Raw genomic sequence first — 19863 nt, 5'->3', positions numbered from 1 at the left:
CGAAGTTCCAAAGGGAAGGCTCTGATGTCCTTTTATCTCCGACATATATATTTATTTATATTTGCGAATATAATTATATATACCAGACAGAGAGACTATTTATTTTTTGCTTTATATTAACGTATAGAAGGACAGGTTTATACATACACATAACAAGTGACTTACTTGGAGTGGGTTGTTCCTGAACCACCAAGCTACTGATATCTCTGGTAACACCGCCGATACTACTAGCTTGACACATGTAGGCTCCAGTATCGGCGTAATCAACGTTTTTAATGATGAGTTTAGTACCGTTCCCAATGATATCGTACTTATCCGGTTGATCATGGTTCAGCGCCTCGTCGTTTTTCAACCACTGCACTCGTGGAAGAGGTTCACCAGCCACGTGACATCTTACGTTTGCTTCTTCTTTCAAACGTTTTGCTTGGAATCGCGGCGTTACCCTCACTTCGGGAATAGCTAAAAAGTAATTTCGTAAAAATGATCGTTCTTGCGTTAACGAATTTTGCAATATTCGTAATACTTACTGCGAATACTTAGGATATGAGTTTGAACAACGTCTTGATTTCTAACTGCGTGACAAGTGTAATTTCCAGCGTGTATCAGTTGCACTTTCGTTAGATAAAGACTGCCATCGTTGAACACTCGAATCTACCGAAGAAAAAAGTAATTACAGATTTATTATCGTTGAAGTATGAAAGTTCATTTGTCTATGACAATTATTAAATTATTATCGAAGTATTTATTACAAAGATATGTAAAAGGGGAGTGGTCGTCTTTTTTTAAGAAATTGTTACTTGTTCATTGTACCTCAGGTTCGTTTAGCGTTTCTAAATCAGCCCCGTTGCGTCGCCACACTAACGGAGGTGGCGGTGTTCCCGTGACATCGCATTTGATTTCCACATTATCGCTTACCCTCGCGGATATGTGGTTTATCTCGAGGGACTTGTCCAGAGATACCACCGAGACACCTATGAACGATTGCGCTAGTTTAAAAGATACTATACGTATGTAAAGATTTTAATTCTATACAAATGCACGTGTCTTGGCTTTCGTTATTAAATGAAAAATATCCTGAACCTTTAAAAAGATGAAAACTTGTGGCTACAATGGTTAGATCGAGTAGTTTGAAAGAATACTTACTGTAAAGTTTGCTGAACGCCATGTAAAATTCATTCACGTTCAGTTTTCCATCGCCATCCGTATCGTCATAGCTGATCATGTGACCGAGATTGCAGCCTCTGCATAATTCTTCCAAGTCTTCGTTTTCCGCGAACTACAAATTACCATTTGTCACATAAAATACATACGACCATCGATTAAATTGATTATCATGGAGAAAGTAAAATAGAAGAAAGTTACTTGTTCTAATTCTTCGCGTTCCAAATTGCCATTATTATTCCGATCGTAGTGAGAAAACATTATACTGACAAGGTATTCTTTGCTGTGGTTATCTTGGGACATTAATCTCGCGTGATTGTAGAGCAGCAAATTATCCTGGAATGGAAGTAATATAATCGCACAACGTTCAATGATCGAATACTATAAGCGACGTTTCACTACATATCTCCTCTTGCCTTCATTATTTCGTATTCTTGATTCGAGCACTCCTTCGAGTCCGAGTCGTTCTTCTCTGGTATCAAGTTATCCTTCAAACCACCCTTCTTTCGGCTTCTGGATCTTGGGTAAGAAACGATCCTGCCCGTTTTAGGGGATGTTCTATTCATGTGTAAGGTTCTTCGAATATGAGCGTTTTCGATGTCTGGATTCAGAAAGACGAGATTTTGGATTAAAATGTGGCTCGAATTTAATCACATTAGCTCTAATATTTTACATAATTTAAATGGAATATTTTCTTCTAAAATTTGATCGACGATTTGTACTGTAATTTGTTTTACTATTTGCAACATTACACAAACAATTCATAGGGTTTGAGATTTCGATAGTAACCAGGCTGCAGAGAGTTATAAAGAAATTAAAAAGTGTAGTGATACTTACACGAAATGTACATGATACGCAAAGATATATAAAATATCCATAATATAGTATTTATTAAATATTTAGTAGGTTAAATCGATTTTTGCGTAAGCTCCACTTCAATCAAAATTTCCACTAACATCCATAGTCTAATAATAAAGTAGTCTAATAATAATAATGTAGAAGAAACAATTGAAAGAATCTAAGTAGTCTGATAGATGTGTCAAAGCTAATTAGCACAAAGAGTTCGAGAATAGTTAAACAGTTAAATAGTTAGCACAAAGAGTTCGATAATAATTTGTACTGAAATAACATAAGATTTTTACCATGGTGTAGACATCGCATCAGTCTGCTTCTGGTTAACGGCGATTCAGAGTGGCAGGCAGCTTTGTGTAGCTCGCAGTGATTCGCGTAGATTTTTCCATTACTGGCGCAAACTGGTCGATGCCTTCGCGGGCATTTTCGTATGCAAACGCACACGGCGATGGTGTTGTTTTTTGGCGACAGTTCGCATTCTTTGCCGATCCCGCAATATTTTGCCACGCAAGGATCGATCGGATGTGGGCCTGTGAGAAAAATAAGGGAGACATCACGATTTCGCCATGGGCTTCGAACAACATCGAAAGCTATCCCCGAGCGATTGATTCCGCAAATACACGTGCGACTTGCTTTTTCCGATCGTTGCACGCTGGTACACGATTTCAAGTTGTCCTGAATTGAATTCGAGGCTTTGAGGTCCTCGAAAATCTTCTCGCGGTTAAAGTTATTTAAATCTTTTGGTTCGTCCCTTTTCCTCTTTCTTTTTAGTGGTTTCGCGTTACGGAATCTGCGATCTCCTTGTCTTTGGCCTGAGTTCGTTCATCAAAGAGACTCTCTCGAATATTTTATTACCGTGGTCTTGTCCAGATTTCGAGCCCTCTTGTTACGACTTTGACAGAGAAGGGGACGCGTATTAAACAAAGAATCGCGGCTCGAAACTGGACGAGTATTTTTTTCCCTGTTTCGGGTTATTTCGAGCTTTATATGTTACACTCGTTTGACAGAGACGTAGCTTTGAATTATTGGTAAACGTCGACAGATAAATTCTGCCTGAAACTTGTTCTGGTCAACAATGCAGGATAAATATTTCATACGCGTGTTTGCCGTAATTAATACGGGTACCTGTTGTGACTGACGCTAATTAGCACTCGAATTTGTAAAATTCACGGCAAAGCTTCGAGTTATTATATCAGCGATTATAATAACATATCGACTGTCTTTGTGTTTATACAAATTCAATCGTTTTCTGATATTTAATATCGCGATATCATCGATAATTGAACCGGTTGTCGCTGTTGTGTCGAGCTGCGTTTTGATTTCAATGGATATGTTCAAAGTAATCACGGGCAATATCGATATATATACACGTATTTCAATATTATTTATTTATTTTTGCGATGCGAAGTTGAGTGCAAGTCGATGCGTACAATTAAATTTACTTTCTAACCAGATAAAGTTGATATGCAATGTGCGCGTTATTTTACATAGTCGCGTTAATATTAATCCTTGGGCTTGTCCTTTACGCGATTCTCGCGGCGTATCGTTTAGTGTGAAAGAGCGAAAAACTAAAAAAGAGATCTTCCGAGGAAGAATCAAGATAACGGGAGTAACAGGAAAAGAGAATGACTACGAAGGTCTCGATAGGCGTTCAAATTTTCGGTGCGCTGACTATCACCGGCGTGGTGTTCTTTGTGGCGTTCTTTATCCTGAAAATACAGTACTTAATCCCTTTTCTCGAATGACGGACGACGTTTGGTTAAAACAGCATAAACAAATGGGTCTCGTTTCCGTTGCCGACGACGCTTCTTCGTTTTCCATTTTAAACGACTACTGTTCGAGGGCGAGAACGCGAAAATCTGGTCTTCCAATAGCGCCATTGTGCGCTGAAAATTATACATTCATCGGAATAATCACTTAATTAAGAAATGTTGAACGAGACTCGCGGGAAAAGCAGTTGCGCCGACGAAAGAATAACGCGAAAGTTTGCTTTAGAAATTTCGTAACCACGAATAAAGCGTTCACAGTACAGATGACGGGAATGACCAGTTTCTTTTTCGCTTTTTTTTTTTTATTCTTGTCAGCTGTATCAAATGCACGCTGTGTGTAAACGCGTTCATTAATTTCTTCCGGCATGCCGGCCAGTTTGTTGGCTTTTCAATTTTCGTTTCTCTCGCGTGGAAGAAGAAACGACGGCTGTACGTTAATTTTGCAAAGGCTCGACTTTGTACACGTATCTTTGCTGCCTTTCTACTGCATCCGTGATGTACAACATTTTTTAATAGATCTTCTTCTTTCCTCTTATAAGACACAGCGAACGAAACGGATATTAACGAACAAAAAACGGAATAAAGTTTCACGTGGAAATTTCAAGCTATTAGATTAACCTTCGTTTCTTACTTTCAGGAAGGTATGATTCTTCAGGAAGCGAGGACCGATCGATCGATGGTGGTATCGTCATCGAAAGGCTGTCACTGTTGGAGGATGACGCATCGTAGCTCTCGGCCACAGTAAAGTCTCGGTGTCGCCTTGAGTGCTGAAAAGAATGAAAAATGCATACGTAAGAACCGCAGAGAAAACTGGGTTAAAGACGCGAGAGGGTCAAGAAACAGGTTCGTGTACGGTTGGCAGGGCGAATCGATGGAAGGCACGATCGACAGTTCAGATTAGGCACGATCGAGTTTGGAAAAAGTGCATCGTTAACGAAAATTTAGAGCAAAGCACTTTACTTATTGTCGATGATGCAGCTGGCTAGTATACATACATGTGCATTGTATCACAGTATCATGCTCTTTCTAAGAACGGAATTTCGTTCGAGTTTGACCAGGCCGGACCGACTTGCCACGAGCCGCTATTACTTTCCATTTTTATTAAAAAGTCGAACTCGGCGAGAAGAGAAGAAACGAATCGTTATTAGTAAACTTTGTTACCAAGTAATTTCTTTTGTACTCGAGTCGTTGTTGATACAATACATCATCCGTTACGAAAATTAATCTTGTTAAAAAAACCGCTGGGAAGATGTTTCGTAAAGGAGATTGCTTCGTATTTTTGCTACCAAAAGACTTTTATTTCTTATTCTTGTTAATTGTACCTTTTATTTAATTGATCGAAAATAAGGAACAAAGAAAAAAGGAAAAAGGAAACAAATAAATTGTTTGGAGACACGATGAAATCCTTTTGTTTCTGATCTGTATTACTTCCATCCATGATTATTTCGACGAAAAATAAAGAGATCCTCGGTCTTTGACGTTCATCCGACGTTAAATTCTTGCCTGGAATGAAAGATGATAAAGTATCAATATCGAGAGACAAACACGTTGGAAAGAGGGATCGAGCATCCAGGTTTCTATCTGTTCGATTTTTCATACAGCGGAACGCCATAGGATATAGTTTGGCTGGTTGTCGCATCGTTCAGAGAAAGACAAAAAAGAAAACAGGAATTGGTTGGCGGAGATCTCAAAGCGATCGGTCAAGCTCGCCGGATACTCGGAAGTTCAGCAAGGGGTTAATATACGAAGCTGAAATATCAGAACGACATCGAAAAATATGAGTAGTTTTAGGATTCATTCATTCTCGCGACCGCGTTATTTCACGAGGAAATTTACGAGGACACCGCGGCATTCCGTATCTCCATTAGCGTCGCCTAAAATTGTTCATTCACGGAACGGGTGTTTTCAATTACTCCCTGAAATTACCGGCCGCTAGGGAGAATAACTTTTTGGGAGGGAACTTTAAGAATTAATTTAGATAGTCTGAGAACTCGTCCTTAAGAATCATTAAACTTCAAGCAGCTTCTCTCATTCTTGTGGTTGACGTTGGATCCGTTGCTTTTTTCATCAAACATATTTTCTAAACATACTCGTCTCTTCCTCGTGCCACCGCTCCGCAGATTTCGTATTTTCAAATTTTTTTTTCAATTTTAATATTTTATCTTCATCATGAGAAAAATATAGATAATGTAACTCGTACGATATTGTGACTATTTCGATATCGATCATGATACAAAAAGATCGTGTCCATTAACGTAAGATACAACGTAAAGATCGATTAAATGGCTAAATTTTATTCAAGTATACGTTCTATTTTACCTATTAAGAATTAATATTTGATTTATAACATTTTTTACATGACGTCTGATCGATTGTATGCTAGATAATATTAAGCGCGTCTAACCGCCAGAAAGTTAGACTTTCACAATGTAATTATCTAAAAACAAACCACCGAAGAAAGATCTTGGTTGTAACGACACCTAATAAATCCTGTACCACTACTCGAATTCATCGAGTGATGTGCCTCTTAGTACATTTTATTTATCACACAAATTAGAGATCTGACTAGCGATTTCTGTTTCTTGTACCATTCAGCTTTCGAGCCGTATTTCATACACTTTTCTACGAAGTTTTATCAAATCGATCACCTGAACGCAAACAGCCAATTCGTTTTGGAAAAATTACGATTTCGCTCGAGGCAAGGATACATTCACACGTTCGGTAGATACGTCCGACACTGTGTCCGATCCAATTACGACCAGCTATTTCGTTGGTTCCACGACTTGCCGTATTAACGCGTGTTATTTTGGATTATCGATTAACGCTGTCAGCGTGGCCGATGCCATTGATTACAGTGCAGCCGACGGCGTATCGGGATTTTAACAATACGTTCCACGTTCGTGAAAATCGGTGCAATTTTATCGCGCGAAAGTGGAGGACCCTTCCATTTCGTTCGAACGTTCGTTGGAGGAAATTTTCAGCTCTTTGTCAAAGAAGTAATCAGTATAAGAGGCGAACTTGAAGCGAATGTAACGAAAAGGTGTTACAGGTACACGTTTGGACGTTCATTAAGAGGTAAGTTGGAGGGAACTAGTTCGGGTATTAGAAGTAACAGCAGAATGTTCCTTGCCACGAAAAACGCTCGTAAGTACGCCCCTTATACGAAATTACCGTGCCATTATTTTCGCCCGAGATAATGAAATGTCGCGTACGAACGTTTCGTGTTTACCGTGGGCTTGGAACTTCTTGAACGGGGACGATAATTAATTGATAATACTATATCACTCGGACGAACCACGAGTAATAGCAGTGGGAGAAGATTATTTGCGGATGGAACGCAGTCGAGCGAAAGTTGTCTGAGAAGATCGTTAGGATCGAAATCAGAAGAACAACCAGCTATGGAAATTAGCCAGTTTGCAGCGCTCGAATTCAGTTGTCAGACGTTGTTTGCATTTACATTTATCATGGGTGTCGTGCAATCAAATCCGCTTCAGGCAGTGAAGCGAATTATCCTCGCATGTTGGAGGACGTACACGGGACAAATGCCGGCACCGATCCAACCACCTATGCGTTGGGTAAATTCTGGCACGCCAACAATTATGTTGGACTACAACGCTACACGATCCATGAGACAAGTGGTGTCTAGCATACTAGTGCACATGCATCAGAACAAACACTTCCGGTCAACATTAACAGAATGGTCAGCACAGCCGCTCGTGTAGCAATGACGGCAAGTCAGATGTCCATGCTGTGATTCCGTAGGTTCCGATAGAAGGAGAGAAACAGACTATATGGTATAACTTGGACTAGATTCTCCAGGGAATCAAAAGTAGCGAAGAAATTCTGTTCTGCTATCCCGCTGTTCTATTCTGACGATGAAGAAAGAAGGACAACGTATGTCATTCTAATGCATGGATTTGATAATATAACGCGATATGAATTGATAACACCGAGGTTGTCTCAAAGTCAAAGGATTCAAATTGGATCAATTTAGAGTTGAGAGACCTACCACAGATCGCTTTAAGATCGAGGGCTTCATGGCGAATTCAGAGTCGAGGGATTTGCCAGAAAGTATCTCAGGCTTGAGGGGACTGCCAAGGACAATCTCGGTGTTGAAAGAACCTTTCTTGGACTGCCTCAGGCTTGTCTAAGAACTTGTCATGGACTACCTAGTGGTCGAGAGACTCATCTTAATCTACCCCCAGGGTTGTGTTTCGGTCATTCCGAATTCAACGTTCCTAAACCCAAACAATACGTGGCCTTCGACCATGAGATGAGGGTAAACCATCTCAGGATACTGTAAGATGAGTCGATATACTTTGATCTCATGACGGATCTTTGGACTTTAAGATAGTCTGTAATCATCTTCTTAACTTCGAGATTCTCTGGGAATTCTTCGGTCCCAAGGTCGATTTGCGGTTTTACGATTTTAGAGGGATTTAAGATATTGTGAAAATGATATAGCATGGTTGCAAAATTTATGGGGGATTAGAGTTTCGAGTGGCGAAGCATGTAATTGGAGATATCTTTGGAGAGGCGAGGATCTTGAGTTTCGTTCAGAATTGTGCAATATCAACTTGAAGCTGTTTCTTTCTATTTTCTGCAAAAGCTTTTTTTTTAATAAATATAAATTAATTTTTACTAATACCACAATTACAGTATAGGTTTAAAACAGGAATATGAGCAGAGTAGAATATTAATTTGCAAATAACTTTCGCAGACGAAGAATTAAATTTCATCTACAAAACGCGTACCATCCTGTGATTACATCAATAGGCGTTTTAATCCTCCCTAATTTAACCCCAGCTTTAATTTACGACCGCGCTATATCGTTTCTACATAGTATACGTCTCTCGTTCCGAGATAATTCATGATGAATTCTTTAATTTCGAAATTGCTCGATTCGTGGTCTTATTTTAAGGTAATTTGTCTTGATATAGTTTATGAAGGATTTTGATATTACATATTAAGCAGCCCAGGATTGGAATTGAATGATATCTCATTTGGATTACACCATTTTAGTGGGATTTGAATTGAGCTCAGTAATTTGGCAATACCAAATTCTACATAATCGAATATCTTTAACATTCAATTTTACGTTACGTCATCTATGTACGAGCGTATTTTATTAACTTTAGGGAAACGTGAAAATTAAGTGGAAGTAAAATGTTTAAAAAATTGTCTAAAAGTACCTTGTTAATTTTGTACGTCTCTGAGAGGTAAATTTATTCCTTCTAAATTTATCTAAACGACAACGATAAAACCGTATATTTTCGAAAATTATTATGACCTAGTATATATATTACATGAATGTAACCACAGTTTCCATTGATATATATATAAGCATAAATAATTTCAAATTAGTGACGATTGATATCAACACGCATTTCATATGTCGCGTTTATTTTGACTTTCGGGTCATTATTCCAAATAACTTGCTGCCATAGAGAATGCACGCTATTTTAGTGAATCATATTTGAGTTTGATCGATTATTACCGTTACTGTAAATAGGTCACTGTACGCTAGAATCTATTGGAAGGAACCGGTTATGCCATTTCTTACTCGAAGAGTGGGTCGTCAGGTGAATAATGTTGAAATACGCTGGTGCATTGGGTCGCGGAATACCTTTGACAATGTCCTGACGATTCTTTGCCTATCCTTTGTGGAAGTTCTGCAGTAGAATCCTATTGTAATTGACCACATTCGGTACAGTCGGAACAGTCGGAAGGACACGTAAGAGGTATAAGCTAAATACACTTTATATCAATATTTTCCTTTACAACAATCGAGGAGATTCGTGGAAAGAGGCTGCATAAGATAAGAAATTTTAGTTTTAGTTTCCTAACTTTGTTCTTTTTATACTAACAAAATAAATAAGAATTTAACAAGAATTCAAGTATTTGATGATCTTATACCATACTTAAAATTCTATAACGTGTTATCTATGTTAATGTAAGATTTTAAACGAGATAATAATTCTTAGATGTTTTAGTAATTTTCTAATAATATTTGAGACTTATGTCTCGTTTTAGTAAATGTTTTAACGAACGGAATGTATATATGTATGTATGTTTACCATAAACTTATGGGCACATTTTCCAGAGATCTCCTCGATTCATTTTTTTCTTTTGCGAGGGGCCAACTAAACGTAGGATTAAACGGAGGAAACGATGAATCACCGTTATTCCGTTGTTGGTCGAATTTCACGAAACAAACCCACTCGCTTTTTATTCCTTCGAGTATTCGAGCTGTTGGTAATTTCTTGCTTCTTCGTCCTGTCTACCTGCGTTCAGCTCTCGCCTTCAACGTCGATAACTTTGTGCACCACGAAGAGCAAAAAGGCGACGATGCGGGAAAAAGAATTTCGAAGGGTGCACGAGGTTGAACCATAAATCTGCTCAGTAGAATATTGTGCGTTTTCGTGGCAGACGAATAGCTAGGCTATCCTGGCTGACGGCTTAGCGTGAAACGGAACGATTTTACGTGATTCCGTCGTTTCCATGCTATTCTTTCCTCGGGTAAGCGATTTCGTGCAGAACGTCGAGGTCACGATAATTATGTTAAACGATGTATACGTAACACACAGAGGCTTCGATACTCACCTTGTAACCGGCGACAGAGACGACGTAAGTGGAGGTGATCGACAGCAGGAGGAAGTAAAGGGCTGCGATTTCAAATTTCCGTCTCATCTGGAACAAACGCGCGTATACGTTAATAGAAATGTCGCTTTTTTTCACGATTCTCGTTGCAACGATGAAGTCGATCAATCTAAATTATAGTTCCAACGTTTATCGAGTGAAACTAGTTTACACGATCCTCTATGTATAGAAGTGTAGATACAGTGATATAAGAATCGCAACATTTACGTGGCGACATATTGCAACGACCAGCAAACGCGAGCGTTTCGTTCGTTGGCAAATTTGTATTATACGATTTAATAGCTGCAGCTAGGAAGTGAAAGGTTTATTATTTATTGACCGTGGGAAGGGGAGATTCGAGTCTACGTTTATTAATTTAATCCACTTTATCCCCGCGATAAATCATCGGTCAACTCTGCGTGTCAGTCTGTTTGTAAAACGCAGTAACGATCGAGGATTCGTTGAATTTATTCGGCGGTCAGAGGTTTGCGTAATAAATGTTTATCTAGTCTGCGGTGGCTGATTTTCAATTAGCTGGCGAACAAGATCCACTTTGATTAGAATCCCTTACGATTCTCGGGGCGAAGCGTGTCCTAGAATTTAAACGCTTCCTTGCCAACCAACAATCTACCACCGAGATCTTTTCCGCCCTTTCATTTCCTTTGCTGAAACTTAATTGTTCGTGCGATATTTAATCGTTCGCTTCGTCCTCTCCTGCCCGATCTTTTTTCCGGTTGAACATCGTTTTCATAAATTGCGGGAACGAGCGTCGAGACTATTGCAACCCTGGGAACGTTTTAGAGTGTCCTTTACACGAGGGACGTTGAAATATTGGCTGAAACTGAAACGAGTCGTTCGCGGATGAATTGCCACCGCGGCATATATTCGATAAACTGGTGACACGGTTATGGCAAAGGAGAACATACATACCCGTACACGTTTCTAATCGACTTAACGTAAAGGCGATTCGCGAACTGTTCGCATTCGTGTGACCTGCTTACCATGTGCCAGGCAAATATCACGCACGGAAAATGAAGACATCAGCCGAGTATCGGGTGTATTAATTAAAAGTGCCGCTACCTGTTTTTGCTTTGAACTAGTCGGCTTCATTCGAAGCAAAAGGCTGCTTCGGGGCGAGTATGCGATTTTTTTGTCAGAAACTGTTTTCTCCGCCGAACGCTTGATCCGTCGTTGAAACGTCAAGAACATTTTCAGCGGAATATGTTGCGCTGGATTATTACTATCGTACGGTGTAATCATTGAGGAAACATTGAATACATATATAAAATTATAGAAGACACGTATAAAGGTACGTATAAGGATACGCTCACTTTAAATGGAACGTCTTAAGCGTTTCAAGAAATCGTTTACACGAGTAGTATTTCAATTCGCAAATCAGAGTAAAACGAGTTGGTATTAAATGAACAATTCTTTTCGCTAACTTATTTTTCAGATTTAATATTTAGCGGCCTTTAATAGAGAATAGTCAAATGATTTTAACATTTCCACCTACCTTCTTCGACCCTTCACCTCGATAATTTAACTCAATTATCTTTGCGAACTCCTCGAATCGTTCCATCGTTCGATTATCTTTTATCTTTTTTCCTACAGTCTACCACTCGAAACGTATCACGTTTATCGATTAAAACGAATTAAAACCGCTTCGAGCCCAATGATTAAAATGAAATTTCATTCTAACGGAATCGATCAGAAACTATTTATTCGGATGTATCACGAGCTAATGTGTCCCCAAGACGAATTGTAATCCTCGGTGGTTGGAGGATGTGAAGATTGAGCCTTTCGCGGTTAGATACTAAATTTTTCTCACGTACGCGCCATATAACGTTTCAGGTGAAAAATGAATTTTCCTTAACCGTATTCCCTGGTATACGGGATGCTTTATTTAGCCTGTTTAATCCGCGCGCGTGAAGCGGAAGATAAATCCGACGACGTCTCACAGCCAGAAGTCGTAAATCGAGCGTCTCGACGCTGGCCAGAAAAGAGAGATCGTTCCGTTGTCGTTCGGGATCGCTCCTGGCATAGGTTCTCCGCCCTTTCTGAATTCATTCCCGGCTTTTCAATTCGAAGACAAATAGCTTTGATAAAGGCGGAAATATATATTGTTATTGGCCAAGAGGAGGCCCAGCACGTTCCCCGCTCGGCAGTATATTTGAAAAACGTTTATACGGCAAACGATTGGCTCGCTGTAAATCCTCGCGTCGATCCTCCTCGGCGGAGATTCTTATTACTTTCTCTAGACGAGTAAGAGCAGAAGCCATTCTAACGAATAAGAACGGGCTCGATCGATTCCGGCGGGCTTCGAGAGTTGCACGCGCGTTGCTTTCGCGTTTCCCACTCCGTGTCGCGGTTCTTTCACGTCGGGACGATTTTCAAAGTTACGCGCCGGAACGACGAGGGTCGGATCGTTTCGATGTTCCGGGGTCTTATCTTTAAAGCCACGGCGAATCCTCGCTTTCGGATCGCTTAAGTAAGTCCTTTTCGGTCCGTTTAGCATTCTGATTTCCGACGAGTTTTATAAACCCCCTCCACCCTTAAACTCCGTTTTATCGCGGGGAAATTGAAACGCGATTGAAAAAGTTCCAGGCTTGCTTACGCTACCGATTTTTAACCCCTCCCCCCCCCTCCCTCCATTCACCTCGCCACCGTATTTTTATTTCCTAATTGAACGCTTGATGAGGAATGATTTTGGTGAGAAAATTAGTAGGATGAATCGATGTACCAACATTAGCTTTTATGATATGGCCAAGATCGAATTAAAGTAGCAAGTAGCGATACCGATTGAGGCACAGTTCCCCAGGGTCGTATATAGCATCCTACTTTTCTCGATAAGAAGCAAACCACAACTAAAGTGTGCTTTATGTAGTAGTCTTAAATAAGGTCTTGAAGCATTATCTAAGGAACTTTGTCTTTTTATCGATTCAACGTAATATAAATTTTGATTTGTGACTTTATCGGTCATTGTAATGTTTGTACAATATTTATTAATTTATTGTTTCCTTAGTATCGAGAGTAATAGGTTTAACCGCTTCACTTGATATTGACTATTGGCAAATGAACTTCTCCTTTATAATTTTACAACTTACGTCAAACACCGTACTCAGATGACTTATATAGCTTGAAAAATTTGCTTGTAAAGTTCCATTTCCTTTATCACCATATTTGCTATTATCATGTAAACGAATTCATTACGATTGTGGTAACTTGGTAAGAGTACTCAAACGAATAGATAACATTAATTTAACGTAAGAGAGCAAGTAATGCAGCATTTGCAACCATCGTTGCATGTGTGAGAATCAAGATTTGAAATCGATAATTCTACAGCTGTACATGTCCTCGTGTACCTCATTAAAGAATAGTCGACTTAAATCCGAAGATACAGTGAAACATTAGACGATGGCAGGGTGGTGGTGCATTCCAGGTTAAGCGTCACTCGTCGGGAGTTCACGGAAGGATGGATGAGTAAAAGCACATTTTTCACACGGGCTTCTAAATAATTCCTGTGCCTTCAATTTCTATGAGTGCCTGGAGCTACCTCCTCTACCACTAGTACTATCACTACTACTCCTTCATCGTAACTATTGGTCATGGACAATATCCATTCTGTGGTCAATCAGTGGTCACTACTGGTCAGTAGGTAGTCACTTTCTCCAAAATCGATTCCAACATTCACCATATATAGTTGGCTATTGTGTCCACATTTCTAAGGATTCTCTTCTGATTGCAACTGGTTCCATGGACCGTATCCGTCTGCGATCAATGATGGAAAATAATCTATCATCTTCTACAGTTCCCCAACCAGTAAATATTTTCATTGAAGTTCACTTCATCGATGAAATTGTAATTTAAAGGAATCTTCTACATTTACAAAAGCAAGGGTTTGAAATTCTAAAGGAAATCGTAACAACAGAAGAACCATAGAAAAGTGTAAAACTAAGAAATGGAATTCTTGCAATAAAAAGAAGGACATTATAAAAGATACTATAATAACAAGTTGGATTAACGAAGAAGTAGCAACGCAAGGACACGAAGAACGGTTAAAACGTTAAAAAAGTAACGCAATTCTTTAAAAAGTAACAGCAATTCTTTAAAAAGGAAAAGGAATAACATCAGACCATAGGGAAAAGTGAAGTTTGCACGAATAAAAACACACCAGGCAGATACCAAGAAGTTTGAAATTCCAACGCGAGAACACGGCACGATAAACCAGGAATGAATTCCGAAACCTGTATAATTGATTTTTCGTCCTTACTAAATTAGAGAACGAAGAAACTAGGTTAGATTCGTTCGCCAAGATGAACCATGAATTGAATACGAATAATCATTTGTAGGATTCTTTCCGATGAAGCATATCTCCTCGTCAATGAGAAACGGATTCAAATGTGTCACCAATACGTACTCGAACGAAGTTCTCACGTTCTTCTTCGTTTTCACAGAGTTGCTTTGCCTTCGTAGATCGAAGTATCCTTTTCCATCCTTGCGCGGCGCGGCGGCTTAATCACGAAAGCTCACGGTGTCTCTAATTTACATCCCGTATCTTTGTCCCGTTTAAAAAAGCTCGGCCACCGGAAGACGAATTGCATGGCTCTGTAATTATTCGAAGAAAGAGAAACTGTGGACGGTAGAAGCCAGAGTGTAGCGAGAGAACGGCTGATATTTTTTCAAGAGACGAATGTAGAAGAGGAAATGCTAAGGGGTGGAGAAGCCCGACGACCGGAGACGGAGGAGCTGGCTGGAATGGTTTATTGCGTGTGGAGATAATGGGACGATGCGGGGTTTTGCCTCAGTTTCTGTCTTCAATATCGTCCTAAGAATCCAGCTATATTGTCCTACGATACGTTGTCTGGCAGCTTATTAATACAATCGTTTTAATATCGTCGTGATAAGTGTTAAAAAGAAAAGATAGATTCCTTGGGGGTCGTGAAGTGTTCACTGGATGTTCGTCGTAGTTTAACATTTTTAATTGAGGATTTTCAGCGCACTAATAGAAAAATATCTCAAGTGGATTTTGTCAAATTTATTGGAACGTTAAGGGGCTAAAGATGTTTCTTCTATGGCTGGGAAAGTGGGCTCTGAAAAAAGGTTGGGAAACGTTACAATAGATTCAATTTGATTCATTGTATGTTTATCTTCGATAACGAGTACGAACAAATACAATTCTCTTCCATTGAAGTTCCACTTGGCAAAACAATTTAACGTTTTACTAGGGACCCAAACATAAAAAGCAGTTATGTGTTATTTAAATACACAAGGTAGGCTGCACTGTTTATTTCTGCCTAGACTGTACCTACGAGCAGCGAGGCCAACTGAGCTTTATTCTTGTGGTTTTAAATTGCTGCTCGGCCAACGGGTCCTTCTATTAATCGCGTCCGAAAAAATATTCCATGGGCTGTGGATGTTGGTCCGTTGTTGCTCGATCTCTCGTACACCTGCGACTCCGTCGATCGATGTTCTACGGGATTAACTTGGCCAGCGTTTTTTAACCGATTTACTCGATATTTGCTTATCAATTATTTACGACAGCGCGTTTCACTCTTCTTTTTTTATTTATTACATCGATGCTGTGAATAAACACGGTTCGATGTTTGTTCTAACTGAAAATTCAGAAATACTAGGTTTTGGTTGGAAGTAAAATAATGTAGATTTTTTATTATACTAAAAAAAACATTTTCAAATGGTTTATACGTGACGCTTTACGATAAAATTGTTTTATAAGAAGGGTGTTCCGTACCTAAAAAACTCTCGATCCTTTTCTGAGTTTAAAAATCCCTTATTCTCAAAATATGGCATTTTCTTTAAATAGAAGAATTCTTTAAATAAAAGAAATATAAAGAGAAACGTTAGTAAGTTAAGTAATTTCTATATTCACATTACTTTCTCATTAACCTACTATTTTAGAAAGGGCTACGATTGAAAGTAGAGTCAAACGAGCATCGCTATGTACATATAAACTATTATCATCCTTCTAAGCCTCCGTGTTAGCACATTACGATATATTTCTCGTAATTATCGTGCACGAGAGCTATACTACGTACCATGTATGCTAGCTATTTGGGTGCACTTTTAAATTGTATTAATTTTGAACGAAACATCGAATGTCTGAACGTGCAAAACTTGTAGTTACCATAATTGAAGTGCGTCGTCGGACTATGTGAATATATCGATACAGTCTGCAACGGTGAAACTCGTGAGCGCAAATATTTTGAAGCAGCAGCAGCTGTTGCTCGAGTGCCGCTCATTAAGCCGGAAGCAGCTTGGAATTTGGCGTCGTTTAAGAAACATCGGCGGAATTTCTCTGTTATCGCATTACGCAACCGCGATTACCATTATTCACGAGTCCATAAGCCTATGAAAGCACCGACTGCCGAATATTTGGACTGCATTAATTGCCGAAGGTAGGTCAAGCACCAGTCGAATTTGCAATCGCTCTAGTTGCACCGGTCGATCGGAAATGACGGCCGGGATGACGAGTGTTCTGACATTTCATTCTTTCACTAGAAAATGCTTCGGCATACGCATAGAATCGAGAGCAATAAACGTATTCGAACTTCGAACAATCAATGGCACGTTTGATTCGATTGGGAGATTATTTAGAACTGGGTTTTGAAGGATTTTGTGGAGATATATCAAGAGAAAGTTTTATTGTATATTATAAATACTATTTTGGCTGTTAATATAATATTAGGACTACTAAATTTGTTAGACGGGTAGTTTGCCACGCTTTTTCATATATTAATAACATATACGATTTAAAGGAAAAATGAATGCCTATAAAATTTTGAGATCAGAATTTGATTATATATAGTCAATGTACTAATTCAACTATAATTATCTGGAATATATCTATCTAAATTATATCTGCAATATATTTCAGTATACGATAGAAACTGGTTGTTCTAGTATTAAATTGGACTGGTGTGATAAAAATAGTCTTTGTGCTTCTTCTCAAAGTACTCTCTATCCCTATATCTTCACGTTGTATATGCGTTTCCCATTTTTCAAAACAGCGTGACAATTGATCTTTTGTCAAGATGCTCAGCAGGTCCACAGTTTTCTTTCACTGCGAAGAGTTAAAGTCGATATCCATTGAAACGTTTTTTATTTGTGAGAAGAAAAAAAGGCACAGAGTGCCAATATTGAAGCACTTGAAATGCATTTATGAATCAAAACTGAAATGGAGCTATGCATCAATGGAGCCTCTGCATGAGGCATTCTCACTGCATGATTCCAGCAAATCAATTAGTAGCATTCAATCGAAACAAAATTCGCTTGTGAATTGAATAGTGAATCAAGTTGAAATCTTTATTTAATGCTTCATTTCTACTCTTATTAAAGTTATAGTATTCTTACGACACGCAGTTTTACTACCCACTAACCAGAATAAAGTATAAAACACATTATAATATATGTCACATGACTGATTTATTGATCAACGCCCAGCTAAAACCGTTGTATCTAGAAACGTAAAATTTAAGCAGCATACTGCTTATGCGACGTAGGCATGTGATAAGAATTTTGGAAATACTAATCCCAACGGGATAGAAGTGAGGTAAAATTTTTTTAAAAGAATGCCATATTCCACGAGTTGTTAAAATTGGTTACGTAAAGTTCAGCATGTGAACTTCTCATTAAAAATGGGCAAATACGCGTGTGAGCATTTTTCGAAATTCAATCTGTATAGAGATATGTATGATTGTATATATTGTTCATATATGATGCACATATATAATAAAAGGGGTATATGTTCTTTTCTCGAATGATAACTGTAACTTACTTCTATGTTCATTGAAGCTGGAGATTTGAGATTCGGTAAACAAATCACTTATTGAAAATAAACAAGCACGTATGTGAGCGTTTTTCGAAGTTGAACCCTTATGGAAATGAAAAAGGGGTAAGTTGTTTTCTGAAAAAATAACCGTATATCCAACAGCTGGGGGATTTGGGATTATATATTATATAGGAAATAAACTTGTCATTAAAAATAAACAAACCCGTGTTTAAGCATTTTTCGATATTCAAATCCTAAATGATGATCAAACAGAGGGTAATAATCATAAATTGCTATAAAAACAAATACCGTGCAGGCAAAGCTGCGTGCGAGCAGCTGTGTTATAAACACAATACATGTATGTGTACCAAAAACTAGATGTACTCAATGATTTCCAGCATCGATTTATTCAGGAATAACTTTTATTTATTGCTTCACGTATCAGCTTCGTAAAATATCAATTCGAAAGCACCTTGTGCATATACGATGCGCCGAAAAAATATCAGAAATATAAATTTACACATATTAATATTTCTATATATTAATCGCATGATCCTGTCCATTACTTCTCGAAAGCTTCTTGCCGTGCCACTGAAATTTGAGCAATTTGTCAGTTTCAATAGTGTCCGTTCGTTCCAAATGCCCACTGACGTAGCTAGTTCGACCGAATGATCAGCAGCAGCCGCCTCATACTTGCATCGCGATGTTGCACGGTATGATTTGCGGGTGCAATCTGCCGAAATGTCGACATGCGACGATTAGCACGCGAATAATCGTTAAGCTTGACTGTCGCGCGGAAGGTTTGCAACGGGCTGGTTGTTCCTTTCATCGCCGGTGCTGTCGAAACTAAGGTAAAGTTCGACGATTCGACGATCCGTGTTCTGTAATTAATTCAATTCGTCGTTTAATCGCGTTCTTTCACATGTTTTGGGTGTTCAAGTTCTCAAAGAATCAACGTTAAATAGGTCTTATCTCCGAGTACCGAGCACCTTGAATTTACGTAATCAGGGCGCTCCTATTCAATTCAAATTCAATCAGACCGAGGGAACGCGTTTTATTTCGCAATCGCCGCGTCAAGGCTGAATTAACCGTGTCAGCAATTTATATTTCGCTCCTCGACCTATCGTCGGCCACCATTAGCGATCGCGAAAACGGCGGCCCGCTGAAAGAGCGATTTATGGTAGCTCGATTAAAAGCGTCAGATAGCGTCACTCACAAGTCGAACTTCTCGCTTTTTTCCGGGTATTAGCGGATCTATTTAATCGATCAGATGAAGGGTGCCGGTTGAATTCCTTATCGGCGTGCATCATTTTTATCGGAAAAGGGCGAGTGGATATTTTGAATGAAACGTAAAAACGTAACTACGATGGGATAAAGTCAAGCAAAAGAGGAAATGTTTTTTTAAAGGAAAAAGAAGACACACGCGGCATGCCATTCTTATTTTTGCGCAAGAATAGCGTTAATATTCTAACAATTGTTAATTTCTCCTCTTTTGTGTCATAGTAATAAACAGTTCTTTGAAAAGCCGATGCGAAAATGTTACGAAACGCTGTGAAATTTTTCTCTGCGATGCGCCTCGTTGCATCGCGGACGGATTAACGGTAAAAAGGATGCGCTAAATGACATTTAGCTTTTTCTTTTCACGCGTGTTACGTC

The 19863-nt window shown here is 39.0% G+C and overlaps 1 protein-coding gene across 1 annotated transcript in view; it reads right to left on the bottom strand.

Moving 5' to 3' along the window:
* LOC126871340 (follistatin-related protein 5-like) overlaps nucleotides 1-19863 on the bottom strand; it is a 47745-nt gene that overhangs the window by 4301 nt on the left and 23581 nt on the right. Inside the window, exons 2-10 of the mRNA XM_050630024.1 lie at nucleotides 10386-10472; nucleotides 4414-4549; nucleotides 2304-2543; nucleotides 1578-1762; nucleotides 1363-1497; nucleotides 1144-1276; nucleotides 811-971; nucleotides 528-651; nucleotides 166-459 (exon numbers count right to left, since the gene is read on the bottom strand). Of these exons, the coding sequence (XP_050485981.1) occupies nucleotides 166-459; nucleotides 528-651; nucleotides 811-971; nucleotides 1144-1276; nucleotides 1363-1497; nucleotides 1578-1762; nucleotides 2304-2543; nucleotides 4414-4549; nucleotides 10386-10472 (1495 nt within the window). The remainder of the gene's footprint in view (nucleotides 1-165; nucleotides 460-527; nucleotides 652-810; nucleotides 972-1143; nucleotides 1277-1362; nucleotides 1498-1577; nucleotides 1763-2303; nucleotides 2544-4413; nucleotides 4550-10385; nucleotides 10473-19863) is intronic.

The sequence above is a fragment of the Bombus huntii genome, chromosome 11 (assembly GCF_024542735.1).
Source record: "Bombus huntii isolate Logan2020A chromosome 11, iyBomHunt1.1, whole genome shotgun sequence".
NCBI lineage: Eukaryota > Metazoa > Arthropoda > Insecta > Hymenoptera > Apidae > Bombus > Bombus huntii.
The sequence above is the reverse complement of the archived record's forward strand: the minus strand, read 5'-3'. Positions and strand labels throughout refer to the sequence as shown.